The 15,682-nt window shown below is 39.1% G+C and overlaps 2 protein-coding genes across 6 annotated transcripts in view; both read left to right on the top strand.

The window, feature by feature from the left end:
- The window catches only part of LOC111571287 (toll-like receptor 5), a 189,606-nt gene that overhangs the window by 160,474 nt on the left and 13,450 nt on the right, over positions 1-15,682 (top strand). The gene's annotated exons all lie outside the window — the stretch shown is intronic.
- hmbox1b (homeobox containing 1 b) overlaps positions 1-15,682 on the top strand; it is a 40,327-nt gene that overhangs the window by 17,145 nt on the left and 7,500 nt on the right. For 4 of the 5 annotated variants that reach the window (XR_008603472.1, XM_023271368.3, XM_023271366.3 and 1 more), the window contains exons 5-9: positions 7,998-8,151; positions 8,346-8,428; positions 8,728-8,823; positions 10,870-10,964; positions 12,504-12,587. Coding sequence is in view for 4 of the 5 variants with exons in the window: in XM_023271368.3 (XP_023127136.1) it covers positions 7,998-8,151; positions 8,346-8,428; positions 8,728-8,823; positions 10,870-10,964; positions 12,504-12,587 (512 nt within the window). In the remaining variant the exon portion in view is untranslated. The remainder of the gene's footprint in view (positions 1-7,997; positions 8,152-8,345; positions 8,429-8,727; positions 8,824-10,869; positions 10,965-12,503; positions 12,588-15,682) is intronic. The other variant, XM_023271369.3, reaches the window with a different exon arrangement.

Genomic DNA, 15,682 nt, shown 5'->3' with positions numbered 1-15,682 from the left:
GATTTAGTAGATACTGGAGCAAAAGTCCCATCATCTTTTTTAACCTTCTAAATTTGAAAAGAAATAAAATTAAAAATCATTCCAGCTGTAATTACGAGTCGAACTGCAATAAATGTCAAAAGTGTTCTTTTTCAGCCCTGGCTTGTAAAGTAAAATATGCCTTAGTATTAGTTTTGTTAACTAATATTATCAGTGTTCAGCCACATATTTCAGAAACATGTGGCTTTATATGGAGTCACAGGAGTGCCACAATAAAATGTAAATCTGTTTAAATAATCAGAAAATAAATGGGCAAACATAAAGAGGAATAAATAAAAGAATAAATAAATAAATATGGAAATATAAAGCTAAATTTTGTCTTTGCATTTCTCTTTGTTTTTTCTTCTTGCTTTTACATTTTGTCATTGCCTTTTTGTTAGTCCATCGCGTAAAAACAAAAGCCTTTGCCCTTTATTTATTCTTTTATTTATTCTTCTTTATTTTTACATATTTATTTCCTTATTTTTTCAACAGATTTATTTATTTATTCTTTTATTCCTCTCTATATTTACACATTCATGTCCTTATTTTTTAAAACAGATGTATTTATTTATTTTTCTTTGTATTTACACATTTATTTCCTTATTTTTTAACAGACTTATATTTTATTGTGGCACTCCTGTGGCTCCATACATTTATAGGGTTTATCTGTTATTATCAAAATCACAAAGCACTGGCTCTCAATACAATTTAATATTTTTACAGTCTAAACAGAGACATAGCAAACATTACAGCTTGGTAATAATTTATAATAATTATCCTGTATTAACATAGTAAGGCCAGAATAATAACAGTAATAATTTCACACACAACACATCCAAACCCTCACAATTACAGAACAGCTCCAATTAATTTAAAAGGTAAGAAATACTAAATAAAATAATGGAATTTAATTGGACATTTATGAATTGAATATTATAATATATTTTTGATGTCGGTGCTAACCAAACTGGCTTTCTCAGTAAATATTTGTCCTCCTATTCTTATGTGCATTTTCCTTTTTTTTCTTTGAGTCATTCAGGGATAAGTTACAGGGTCTGTCCCAATAACCACAGAGCTGTCTAGTGCTCCCTTGTGCAACAGATTTCCTGTAATTCTAAAGTCAAACAATCTTCAGGAATGAACGTTCTGTACTGAAAATGACCCAAACAGACGTCTTTATGCGAATAGAATAACCAGTCTCATCATGGCTTCCTGTGTGACTGGAAGTGATAAACCTCTGCAAGTTCTGCCACAAAAACAGTCTTTTAATTAGGGTTATATTTATACGTTGGACCGGCTCGTATATCTGTCAGTGTCTAATGGTTAAGAACAGCATTTTTTACAGTAAAGACAGCAGAAGTGAACTGGCCAAGCAAAATACTCCACATACAGAAGTTTTCTAGGTTTTAAATCATGAAACAACGATGCACAGTTCAGAATTAGAGCAAAAAGTATTTGAACACCCTAGTAACGGTTTAAAACAGAACATAATGTAATAATTGCCTTTTTGGCGTTGGATTCTACCAGTTTCTATAACAGTGGTCAAAGTTTCTCAGACATTTTAGCCAATAATGCTTTAATTTCATGCATCCTATGTTTAAATTAAACATTTAAAGGATTTTGGTCTCGACTCTGGAGACTATGACCATCCTGAGACCTTTGATTTTCTCCTGGGCAGCAGGTATGCTTTGGATCACTGGGACTCTGAAAGATTGTAAATCATCTGTGAAGCCGGTTGAATCTATTTTTGTCAGGTTTCTTTAAGTTGGCATCCAATAAATCAATATAAAAAGTTCACCTGCACTGACAAAAAGAATAAACCAAATGTTCCAACCCAGGCTGGACCCATAGTACAGTCTGGAATTCTTTAAAGTTTTATATTTAAACCTCTTTAGGGATGATTTTATTTAACACAATAAAGACAAATAATGTGGGAAAAGAGGAATGACATGCAGCAGAGAGTCTCCTGCTGGGAATCGAACCACTGCTCAGGGCATCAGTCTTCATGTGGTATGAAGTCTTAAACATCAGCTATGATATCACTCACACACAAACTTTTTATTGACTTTCATCTGGAAATGACACTGTTCCTTTTTTTCCCCATGGCCTTTTGCAAATTTAATCTTAGCCATCCTGTTCTTTTTATCTTCTAAATGGTTTCCGCCGTATCATTCTCCCTCAGTGCCGTTTCAAATGGTCTGTGAACTTATATTTAGAGATTCTGGTTGATCTCTGAAGCGATACTCATTTCTGTTTCTTCCTTGTTTTTCCTTTATTTTATTCTCAATTAGTGTTTTTCTACATATCAGTTCCCAGTTTAACTAATATTTGATGAAATAACCTCACGAACGTCGTAGAAGTTTGCTGATAGTTTGACAGTCCAAACTATACACCACCAGTCACCTTCTCATTTAATGGTTCTTCTTTATTTTCATTTCTATCCTTGAGGATTCATTCAAAGTTCTTGAAATGTTCCTGATGGACTGACCTTCGCATGTTATAGTAATGATGGACTTCCTAGTAGGTTCCTGAGTAGTTCTTAGATGGTTCCTTATAGGTTCCCGGGTAGTTGCTAGATGGTTTCTGGCAGGTTCCTGGGTAGTTCCTAGATGGTTCCTGGTACGTTCCTGGGTAGTTCCTAGATGGTTCCTGGTACGTTCCTGGGTAGTTCCTAGATGGTTCCTGGTAGGTTCCTGGGTAGTTCCTAGATGGTTCCTGGTAGGTTCCTGGGTAGTTCCTAGATGGTTCCTGGTAGATTCCTGGGTAGTTCCTAGATGGTTCCTGGTAGGTTCCTGGGTAGTTCCTAGATGATTCTTCATAGGTTCCTGGGTAGTTCCTAGATGGTTCTTCGTAGGTTCCTGGGTAGTTCCTAGATGGTTCCTGGTAGGTTCCTGGGTAGTTCCTAGATGGTTCTTCGCAGGTTCCTGGGTAGTTCCTAGATGTTTCCTCATATAGGGTCTTTCGACCAAAGAGCACCAGGTGCTAGGTTGGTTCAAAGTTGAGAGCCAGTGCTTTTTTGGTTCAAATCTCGTGCCGCCCCAGAACGGGTTTGTGTTTCCATTCAGAAGGAGCAAAGTTGGAGCTGCGTCATTGCGCCACCACAAAACGTGTGTACGTCACTGCGTACGTTGCCGTTCAACAGCGTTCGCGCCGTATGGAAGCCCACACAACAACAATGGATGACTTCACTGGAGTGGTGTACATGGCTTTGCTAGTGTGCCTTGCTATCGTTGAACAGCAAAACCTTCTGTTAGGGGTTACCCATCGGCGTCGCCGTTCCAATGCCCGGCGATCATGTTTGAGAAGAAAGGTAATTATCAAAGACATTTGGATACTTAACAGTAAACGTGTTAGCGTTAGCTTAGCTACTTAGCTTCGACTACGCTTGCATTGATTACTTAGCAGTTAAACACGTGCAATAAGTTGATGATCATATCTATGTTTATCTTTTTAGATGTCACCCCGCCCCCTGCCTGTGACATGCTCGGCTCTCAACTCTGGCCAAGTCTGGCCCAGCAACGAGTTGGTGCCCGAAAAAGCCCCAGTTTTTGGAGCCCGGAGCCGCAGCTCTGGTGGTGGAAAGACAAAAAACCGGCGCCAAGTCGGGCTCCGACTCCGAACGGGCTCCACCCCAGTCGAAAGCCCCTAATGGGTTCCTGGATAGTCCCCAGATGATTCTTCATAGGTTCCTAGATAGTTCCTTGAGGATGCATTCAAAGTTTTTACAATTTTCCAGACTGACTGACCTTCAGTTCTTAAGGTAATGATGGACTGTCGTTTCTCTTAGCTGATTGGTTCTTGCCATAGTATAGATTCTAACAGTTGTCCAATAGGGCTGTTAACTGTGGACCAACCTGACTTCTGATGGTCCCTACCCCATTAAGAAGGAAAAAATTCCACTAATGGACCTTGACAAGGAACACCTGAGAAGTGAAACCATTTCAGGTTCTACCTCATGAAGCTCGTCCAGACAATGCCAAGAGTGTTCAAAGCAAAGAATCTAAATTATAAAACATGTTCTGGTTTATTTCACTCTTTTTTTGTTTCCTCCATAATTCCATATGTGTTGATTCATAGTTTGATGCCTTCAGTGAGAATCCACAATGGAAATAGTCATGATGCATTTCACTGTGCATTATACTATGTATAGTTGTGTATGTGATAAATAAAGGTCTTGAATCTTGAAAATAAAGAAAAACCATTGAATTAAAAGGCACGCCCAAACTAAAGACTGCTAGTGTATGTGAGCTGAATAAACTGCAGCACAGAAATGTTTGGAAGCGTTATTTCCATTATAGTTTGCCACCAGAGAATACTGACAAGATGATTGCTTTCAGTTGTAGTTCTGCTTATTATGCATCTTGATTACTAATCTTTAAAAAACCAAACAAATGGTTCCCTGTCAGACCCACTGCATGCCCTGTTGCCCTTAAAGAAAACCATTCAGTTGTTTTTGCTTTTGAAAAATGGTGTAAACTAGCGAGCCATGACTGGATAATTACCAGACCACCAGAGAACTAAGCGCTGTAGATCTAATACCAGCAGATTGCTTCCTTTTAAACATACGGCTGTCTTACTTTAACACGATATTCAACCTGAATTCAGCAAAATAAACTGTGTAATTAGTTTAATGATCTAGTTCAGGATTCACCTACATGTGTTTGTTCAAAATAATTTGAGTTGTTTCTCATTTGTTGACCGTAATTATTGAAAATTCTTTGTCTGCCTGTTGCCGTCTTATTTTTTATTTTATTTTTTCGTTGTTTTCATGATTTGACTCAATCAGAACTTGAGACTCATATGTTTTTGATTTCATCATATCTTTAGGAGCCAAATTTCAATTAGTCAAGTGTCATTTTTGTGACTTTATCGCTGGAATATATTGTTTTAAGGTTGTTGGACTTCTGAGAAGAGGACTTCTTTCATAGATTGATTGTAGTCTTCTGCTGGGTCTAAAACATGCATACAGTAATGCATGTATTTGGTTCAACGTCGTTTGGCCATTTTCACCTCACAGGGCCCTTTTGGTTGCCTCCCACCAGCTTTATGGTAATGTCTTTGACCTTTCCTCTGGACAAAAATGGTGCAGATAAACTATATATATGGTCTTTTTGAGACAGACTTAATCACTGTCCACAGGTTCTCGATGGGCTTTAAGTCAGGCCCGTATGAAACCTTAATTCTAGACTGATTTAGTCATTCCTTTACCTGCTTATGAGGTTTGCTTGGGGGTTATTTCTCATTTGTCGACCATATTATTGAAAATGCCCAGCCTGCCTTTTAATTTTTCTGGTTTGTTTTCAGAATTTGACCCATTTAGAACCTGAGACTTGAATGTGTTTGGTTTCCTGATGTCTTCAGGACTTTTAAAAGTGGTCAATTCTCATTTTTGTGAATTAATTACTGGAATATCTTTCTTAAGTTTTGCTTTTCCGTAAAGTTGTTGGACTTGTGAGATGTTGGCTCAGAAATGGCCGAGATAGAGACGGAGATGTCTGCAAACTCTGCAAAAAGTGCAGCCATGTGATTTTTAAAACAAAAAGAAAAGCACTAAATCCACTTAAATAGATACAAAAAACAGCTTTGTTAGGCTTGGAGTAGTTTTCTTGGTAGTTTGCTGCTGTGAAGAGACACAGTAAAAGGTTGAAAAGAGCAGGACTGGCGCTGTCTCTGATCCAGACTGTGCACGTGCACATGCACTCCTGTGTGCACTGGATGAACCTATAGCTGAGCAGCAGACGTCCCACGCCTCGTCCTCTGCGGCATGTTCCTCTGTGGAGTGCTGCCAACACCGTCAGCACTGGAAGCTGCTCTGTGCTGTTTCTGTCCAGACTGAGCTTGGCCTGGCCCGGCCCAGCTCAGCCCATCTTGGCTTGGCCCGGCCCGGCCCTCCGGCACTGCTGCAGAGAAACCGATGCCCATGCATTCTGTTGTGATAGCCTGGGCTGTTTGATTCTGATCCAGTTAAATATCCCTGTCAGGTTCTGCTGTGATGCCGTGAACCTCCATAACGTCCCGGGCTTTAGGCTGTAATGCGGCTCCAGCTTTATGAGAGCAAATCAAACCTTTTGTGTGGTTTTCTTTTCTGCTGTGGTCATGACTTCAGACAAGGCAGCGGTCTTCGTCAGCACTATTCAGGCCGGTTTATAAACAGAATATATTGTGAGATTAGCGAAAGGTGCTGTACGTCCTCACATACATTTTCATGAGGCAGGGAAGGGCTCAGAACAGCCACTAGCACATCATTACTCCAGTCTTTTCAGACTGTTACTGGCACAGTTCCTGCTTCCAGACCACAGGAACACCTGCACACTGAGTGTTTCTGCTTATTGTGACTCGACTCTTCCTGAAACCATTTTCAGTTGGAACTCAAAGGTGGAGTCTGTGATTCTGTAAATAGATTTTTAGCTAGTTAGCATGTTCATTTACTGCCCCTCTCACTCTCTCTGCCCTCTTTCCTCTTCATCTCCCCTCTTTTTTTACAGCATGGCTTGAACTGATCTGTGGTGTTCAGACTGAGTCCGAGACTTGGTGTGTGGTTCCCATTTTTAGACAAAATCTGTGGACAAATGTTTTTTTTCAGCATGCAAACAGACAGCAGGTGGACTCACTGAATTAGATGGAACACCAGGTGCAGCAGCAGCACATTTATACCTGTACTATAGGAATATTTAGTGTGTTCAGAAAGGCACTGTACAATGCACATATACAGCTGTGGACAGAGGTTTACATCCAGTTGTAAAGACAGCATATGTCATGACAATCTTGAGTTTCAGTTTTCTGTCACAGAAACATTGAAACACAAAAAAAACATGCATTATGATTCTTAGATTAGGTACAGACCTTCTGGAATACATGACTAAATCTGCTGGGTCAAAAGCATACATTCAGCGTGATACCGCCACCTCCATGTTTGATGGTAGATTTGAAGTTCTTGGGGTTAAAGCATCACCTTCTCTCCTCCAGACATATTTCTGCTAACTGTGGCCAAATAGCTTAATTTCAGTTTGATCTGATCACAAAATTTTCCTCTAGAGGGCCTTTTCTTTGTCCGCGTGTTTAAAACCTTAAGTCTAGCCTTAAGGTGCTGGTTCTAGTGGAAGACTGCAATGATGTCCTGGGTCTTTACAGATGTACTGTGGTGGATAAGTGTTTTGAGATGCCCTCTAAATTTTACACAGTCTCAAATATTATCATGAAATATTTGTGGAAAAATCTTGTGTTTCTAAAGGTGTGGCTGCATTAGACAGACACAAACACATACAAATGATAATTTTTATATAATATTTAATATTCACAAAAAAAATCAGCGAATTTCGCTGGATTTTGGTTGATTTTTATGTGAATTTTCTTAGGAAAATATTAGAAGTTTTACTGATATATATATGGAATCACTTTAGATATGGGTTGCTAATTTTGTGAAAACATTTACAAGAATTTTCTTGCCAATTTATTTATTTATTTATTTATTTTTTTAATAAAACTTTTAAGGGAAAGTTTTAAGGAATTATTGGAATTTTCTTCCTGAAGGTTTTGCAAATTTGCTGAATTTTGGGGAATTTTTTGCTGAATTTTGGGATTTTTTTCAGACAAGGAAACAATATTTTTTGGTGCCTGTAAATGAAGACAACAGGAGGGTTAATGCAGTATTTCACAAATGTTTGGGATGTCTGGAAGCTTTTTCCCCCACTGTGTGTAAACTTTTGCTCCTAACTGTACCAGAATGTTCAGTATCAGGAAACCATTTTGTTGAGTATTGGACAGTATTTCTGTTCATGTAGAACTATTCTGTGCAGTATTGTTACTCAGTGGAATCTTTGGCATGCCTGAACGTCTGCATATGGAGGAATCTGTACAACATTATCAGTACTTCTGTATGTTTCTTATTTATTTTTACACTGTCCCTTTGCTGCTGCAGACCTCTCCGTTGTGGACTTAATAAAGGCGTATCTTTCTGGTGCTTTCTGCTGCTCCAGGTGCGACCCTGAACATGCGACCGGCTCCGCTGCCTCTGGAGGAGATGGAGTGGAGGCAAACCCCGCCTCCCCTCACCACGGCCCCAGGAACCTTCAGGCTGCGTCGGGGAAGTCGCTTCACCTGGAGGAAAGAGTGTCTGGCTGTGATGGAGAGGTGAGGACCAGAGGAAATATGGAACTTAGTGGAACTCATAACTTCTTATTTCCTCCAGGAGCAGCAGGACAACCACGAGGAAATAAAGCCTGTCTGTGCCGCATACATTTCAAACAGCAGTAACTCACGATTGTTGACATCGTCCTTGTGTAGTGAAATTAATTTAATCAGCGTGACTCTTCCTCTATTTATAGCTACTTCAACGACAACCAGTATCCAGATGAGGCCAAAAGGGAGGAGATAGCAAACGCCTGCAATGCTGTTATTCAGAAACCAGGTAAAACAACAAGGACACCGTAGTGTGAGAATAATCCAGATATTTAAGCATTTTGTTTAAGACGGATTCATTTACTAGTGACAAAAAGTCATCTCTGTAATGTTTTATCCTTTCAGAAGTGTTATGAAGCCCAAACAATTACTTTGAAAATAAATTCATGTTGATTTTTTTTGTCATAAATAAATCACAGCTTGAATAAGAAAAACAAACACTGTAAAATAAAATGATTAAAGCAGCCTAGGAGTGGAAAAGGTCGCTGTCGTGACAGTTGATAATTAATTAAAATTTTTTATTTCCAGGGAAGAAGCTGTCTGATCTGGAGAGGGTCACCTCCCTGAAAGTTTACAACTGGTTCGCCAACCGTCGCAAGGAGATCAAGAGAAGGGCTAACATTGGTAATGTGTCTTCAGGGTGGAACCATCTGCATGTTTAATTCCATTCCTTTGTGCTAACAGGGCTTTTTCATATTTAATAGCAACAATTACTACATTTTTCTTGTGCTTCCCCTGATGGCTCTCTGTTATTTCCATCATTCCAATGCTGTAATTAGGCTGGTAGCCGTTAGTACTGGGTATCTGTTATGACCTCTGGCAAAGTATCTTCATAACTACTGTGGAATTAAACAAACCACACACCTAGATGACAATTAGATTATTAAAATAGAACCTCCATTATTTAGAAGCCAAAGGGCTCATTAGAGAGGATGAGGAAGAGATTCAGAAGCTGTGTTAACATGGTTATTTCCAGCCTCCATGACGGATCTTTCCAACCCATTTAATGCCTCGATGCCGACGACATTCAGTCAGACCCGAGCATGAAGGGATTAGAATTTGGTAATTAAAAGTCAGAGGTCACTGTAGCTGCACAAAACAGGTGTCTGCCCAAAGATTCATATGCTAATTGTGACTAAATAGGATGAGATGTTGAAGTGATGACATTTTAGTTCCAAAAGGTCCAAGTTTACCTTCACTGTGATAAACGGTCAGGAGTCAGTAACTAAGTCACTGAGAGCATATTTCACATCCAGTCACTGCTAGTTGTATGAAAGTAGATATTTTGATAGCATTGTTTATGATTGAATGGATGTTCTGGGTTGTTTTCAACCATTTATCCACCACGTCTAGCTAAATATAAGATTCTTTTATCAAACATCTACCAATTACTGTTATCTATGTCCAGCATTTATTTATTCTTTTTGCTTTTCCACCTATATGTACATTCATTGGATTTAGCTATAGAACTAATTATCAGTAAAGCTCAGTTTTTCTTCTAGCTGTTTTAACTGTCTATCCATTATCCACCATCAGTCCACTACTTTTAGATAAATATCTGAACCATGACTGCCCATTATGTTTTAACCATTTTGGGCATGTGTGCTTTAGCTGTATGGTTGGACCATTATATTTAACCCTTTGAGTTATTTACACCATTTAGGATGAATATTTCAATTTTCCAATACTTATAACTAACCTTTTATCCATTCTTTTAGCCATTTCAACCATTAGCTTTAGCTAAACTATGTCAACCATCCATCATTTCCCTGTTGGAACCATTTATCAACAACTCTTCTAGAAATATTTGAGCCATTTATCCATTTATCTATTTCCAACATGTCCCCATCTTTTCTTTTAGCTGTCTGTTCTAAACATTTATCCATTACTTTTAGCTGTTTCAACCATTTAGCTACTACTTTTAGCTAAATGTTCCAGCAATTTGTGCATTCTTTGAGCAATTTTTTTTGGACTGTTGCAACATTTAGCTACTTTCAGCTAAATAATTTGACCAGTTATCCACTGTGAACTGTTATTCCATTGCCTTTAGCTGTCTATTTCAGTCAGAAACCCAGTACTTTCTGCTATTTCTAGCATTTAGCTAGCATTTAACCTTTTCAGCCGTTTGGCAAATACTTTTACCTGCACATTTAAACCATTGGTTCCTTGTGTTTAACTGAATTTTCTCACCATTTATACATTTTTGTAGCTTTATAAACTAAATTCTCATTAGTTCTGGTAAAAGTGTTTCACGTTTTTATGACTTTAGAGTTAAATGGATGAAACAATAGTCCATTGTTTAGTGTCGACTCTCTGTTTCCAACATTCTTTTTAGCATTTACCCATTTTAGCTGCAACATTTAGCTAAATATCTGAACCATGTATCCATTACTTGTAGCTATTTCAGTGGTTTATACCCTGACCTTGACTTTATCTAGTACTTTCAGCTATCCAAACTGCTAACTATTTGAACTAATACTTCTCTATTTCTACCATTTATTTATTGCCTTTAGCTCTTTACCAGGTAACGGTTCAGTTGTCGGGTGTTTCTGCTGGTTCTGTATTTCAGTAGACGTCTTTTAGCTGCTCTGCTTCCTCTCCACAAACCTCTGGCTTGGAATCACTGTATTGATTGATCATAAATCTAATGATCCGTCCTCTTCCTCCAAGAAGCCACAATCCTGGAGAGTCATGGGATAGATGTCCAGAGTCCAGGGGGACACTCCAACAGCGACGACATCGATGGCAACGACTTCTCAGAGCAGGTAGAGAGCCGTTCAGGATCCCTGAAGACACACAAATCAGATTTATCCTCCATGCTGAGCTAAAGGAAGGAGAAGCGGTCGTTGCTTCTTATATCACAGCTTCATGTTTTTATTTTACCGTACTGTCAGATTTTAATTTCTCTTTGAGCTATGATGTCTCTGTGCATTTATGGATCGGCATTTCATCCATCTTTCATCTCCACACTCTCAGGGTGGAGAAAGGCTCCATAAGATGCAGTAGTTTAGTCTACTGTTCATTTTACATGTTGTTTATTTCAACTTAAGCAGGAGAGTCAAACTGATCTTAGTCCAGGTTCCACATTCACCCCAGTCTGATCTCCAGTGGACTGGACCAGTAAAACCACAGCAGAATAACCTAGAAATAACCACAACTCCTAATGGTTCTTTTGTTTTAGTGCAGAAATGTTCACATTTAAGGAATTATCTTTTTACTAAACATCATGAACAACCTGAAATTTATCAAGAAAAATCAATTCAATTTCATCAACATTCAGCCTCAGTTTATCATTTCTACATTACAACTTCCAGATCACAGAGTGTCTACAAAGGAACACAACATTTAGTCACAGCTATCTGGAACTAAATAATATAGTATTTTACTTTCAGATCAAGACAAAAACACAACAAAAACAGGACGCAAAACGACAAAAGCAAGAAACAGAACAACAAAAAATGAGACAAACGACATGAAACAAAACAAAAAAGAGACAAAAATTCGACAAAAAAATAGACAAACAGCTCAAGCGAGACAAAAAAACAAAACGACACAAACAATACACAAAATGATGAATAAAGCAAAACACAAAATGACAAAAATAAGACAAAAAACAACAAAAACAGACAGAATATTACAAAAATGAGACACAAAATGACAAAACAACAATGAACAATCTAGTATTTTACTTTCTGATCCAAACAACTTGTCATGGTCTAGAAATGATTTTAAATTTATAGTTTTACTAATTTACAATCTGCAGTTAATGTCTTCTCTGGAATTTTTACACTTTGAGGCCTGGATTGGACCCTCTGGAGGACCGCTTTTGGCCCACGGGCCTCATGTTGGACACCCCTGAACTAAGCAATGCTCTGCTGGCCTTCACTGCTTCTGTATTTTTCCTGCATTTGTTGAAAGCTGTGTTAATAATTGAAATGAGTGGTGAACATTGTGGCCTCGATGGCACTTTACTGTTCACACAGAAAGACAAAGATGAATAAATCCTTCACTAAATACACAAAGAAGACGCAGAAAGCTCTCTATTTCAGCAGTAGATGCAGCTTAATTACCAAATTCTCACTCTCTCCTTTTCTTGTAACCAGTGGAAACTAACTGAAGTGCAGTTGATGTGTGCTATTGGTGTTATTGTAGAGTATTTTCTTGCTGTGCTCCTGATTGCAGACCTGCAGTGATGAAGACCGTTTTGAAGCGCTTCTGTCAGACAGTAGAAGTAATTGTGCAGATTTTGAAGCATTTCTTGAATTACGTGATCTGAATAATTCTGTCATCTGAAACCCCTCCAGGCTTGTGACCTCCCGTATTTTGACAAAAGACCTCTGAGCCGACCGTTTGGCCTTTATCGCCTGGAGCCCACCTCACCCACACAGGTACCTCCACCAACACACACATCCTAAATCAGTGGGTTGGACGAGCAGAGTCACGTCTGCTCAGCTTCTCAGTCATGCTGTTATTATTATATGTATATTTCTGACATTCTCAGCTGAACAGACGGAGGTTTAAAGAGGTCGTTCCTCCTCCACCTCAATAATGCTCTGATTGCATTTCTGTAAAAGCTGCATACAGTAATCAAACAGCACGTCACTCAGAAGGTGATTAGATGCTTGGTGTCACTGCTCGCTGATTTTCTGGCTCCTGTCACTTCAATATGTTCTCCACGTCCAATATAAGTTCTTTATACAGATTTGAACCCATGAAACATTCACTGCAGTAGAGTTTAAGATCTGTTTGGAGCTGTAGAGTTGAACCTAAAATAGCTCACATGTTGTATAGAGCTTTGGGCCTTAAACAGTGTTTCAGGAGTATTTGTGCTGTTGGGCTGTAGGAGTGCAGGAGTCCCCATTAATCAGCATCAGTAGATGTGAATAAAGCCCCTGGTTGATTAGTTACAGTTTTAGAAGGTTGGACCTCACAGTGTTTCTGTATCACTTTTATCACAGCATAACTCTGAATTAAAGCTGGGCTAGGCAGAAATCTGGAACATACAGGCCTTTTCTCTGTATTCTGTCTGTCCTAAGCTTCTCCACAACCTCACCAGCTTGTTCATGGGTAAGCCTGATTAAATAACATGAACATACATGTGAAATTAAATGAACCACAGCTGCAGCATTTAGGAGCATTGCAGGTAAATCTACCTACACAACCTAAAAAACTACAGCAACACTGAAGTGGATGGATGGATGGATGGATGGATGGATGGATGGATGGATGGATGGATGGATGGATGGATGGATGAATGGATAGATGGATAGATGGATAGATGGACAGATAGATACATAGATGGATAGATGGATAGATAGATAGATGGATAGATACATAGATGGATGGATGGATGGATGGATGGATGGATGGATGGATGGATGGATGGATGATAGATAGATAGATACATAGATAGATAGATAGATACATAGATAGATAGATAGATAGATAGATAGATAGATAGATAGATACATAGATAGATGATAGATACATAGATGGATGGATGGATGGATGGATGGATGGGTGGGTGGGTGGGTAGGTAGATAGATAGATAGATAGATAGATAGATAGATAGATAGATAGATAGATAGATAGATAGATAGATAGATTAAAGCTTATAGTTTGGGCTGACTGGGTGACCCTGACGGGGTGAGCTGGTGTTTTCATTTGCAAAACTGACTTCCCCTCTTGACATCCCTTTAGTTTGCCCCTAGTTATGCTGCTATAGGCCTAGGCTGCTGGGGAACCTCTCTGGATGCACTGAGCCCTTCTCTATCTACCTATGTATTTACTATATATACCATTATTGCATTACATTCACTCTGTTTCTTTCTGTGTCCTTTCTCCGAGTGTCCCTGGTCCCAGAGCTGGATGCTGGATGCTTCAGATGTGTGGCTGTGTTTTATGGTCCTTGTGTCCCACCCCCCCACCTCTCTATCTCTACCCCTCTATCTGTATCCCTCTATCTCTACCTCTACCCCTCTATCTCTACCCCTCTATCTCTACCTCTCTACTTCTTCTGTCCCTCTCAACCCACCCGGCCAGCAGGCAGATGGGTCCCCCCACATTAGAGCCGGGTTCTGCTCGAGGTTTTTTTCCCTGTTAAAAGGGTGTTTTCCTTGCCACTGTCGCCTTTTGGCTTGCTCTGAGGGTCAGGCATATGGGTTCTGTAAAGCGTCTTGAGACAATTTGACTGTAATTGGCGCTATATAAATAAAATCGAATTGAATTGAATTGAATAGATAGACAGATACATAGATAGATAGATAGATACATAGATAGGCAGGCTGTAGATAGGCTATAGATAGATTATACACAGACTATAGATAGACTATAGATGGATGGATGGATATTTTATTAATTCCGAGGGAAATTCAAGTATTCAGCAGCTTACATACAACAGCAAAAATGACAAAAAGACAGAAACAGGCAGGTTAGTACCATTAAAAGTTAGTATATACTCTAAGATCGAAAAAGAGCTTAAATAGTAGTAAAAACACTTAAATTCTGACACGGACGAGCTACTGAAGAGGCCGCCACTAGCCTCAGCGCTGGAAGTTCACACGTTTCACACTAAAGTGTTTCTCACTGAGATGCATTCAATTTCTGAGGTCTAACAGACTTCTTACTTCATTCACAGTGGAGGCTGCAGCATTCTGCTTTCTTGGTTTCTAAAAGTGCATCTTTCTATTGCATAGTTTCATAAAGTTAACTTTCTGTAGTGTACTGTCGCAGCGTCTAATATTTAGTGTCCATGTTTCCCAGATGGCTAATCTAGCGGGAATAAAAGGTCCTGACTGAAGGAATCCAGAGCAGGGTTAGGGTTAATGGGTTAGGGTTAACAGGTTAGGGTTAAAGTTTATGGGTTAGAGTTAAACTCCAGCAGCTGAACCTGGAACCAGAGTCCACAGAACACACAGAGGAATACTGGTTTAAACACAGTTCTGTAGCAGAACTCCTCCTGTAAAGCCTCATCTACACAGAAGGTGTGAGCACATGGTCTTTGTATAAAACACAAACAGTTGGTTTGATTAAAATAGGAGCAGATCTGCTCCATCAGACAGATGACTGAAGAACCTCCTGTAGACTCACAATAACCCTCCACAGGACCCTTTAACCCTCTGAACACCAGGCGCTTCCTCTGTTTTTTAATTTTACTCACTGTGGATTTTATTTCTTTCTGCTGCAATATAAAATCATGCAGCTCTGTAGAAACAGAGGGGATGGAGAAACAACTCAAACATGTCATTGTTCTGTATTACAAAGTTGTTGTTTTTTTAAAAGCACATTTTTCCCTACAGAAGAGCACTGGATTGATCAAAGTCTGACAATTCTTTTGGTTTTTTTCACTTTGTGATTCTGATAAATTTAACCAAAAAACCAAATATTCCTTTCAGATCCAGCCCAGATATGAGCTTCACGGGGTTAAAGAAGAACTTAACACCACTTACACTTAGCATCCATGTGAGAAACCAAGTCTCCAAAA

Source organism: Amphiprion ocellaris, chromosome 12 (genome assembly GCF_022539595.1).
Source record: "Amphiprion ocellaris isolate individual 3 ecotype Okinawa chromosome 12, ASM2253959v1, whole genome shotgun sequence".
In the NCBI taxonomy this organism is placed as follows: Eukaryota; Metazoa; Chordata; class Actinopteri; family Pomacentridae; genus Amphiprion; species Amphiprion ocellaris.
The sequence above is the reverse complement of the archived record's forward strand: the minus strand, read 5'-3'. Positions and strand labels throughout refer to the sequence as shown.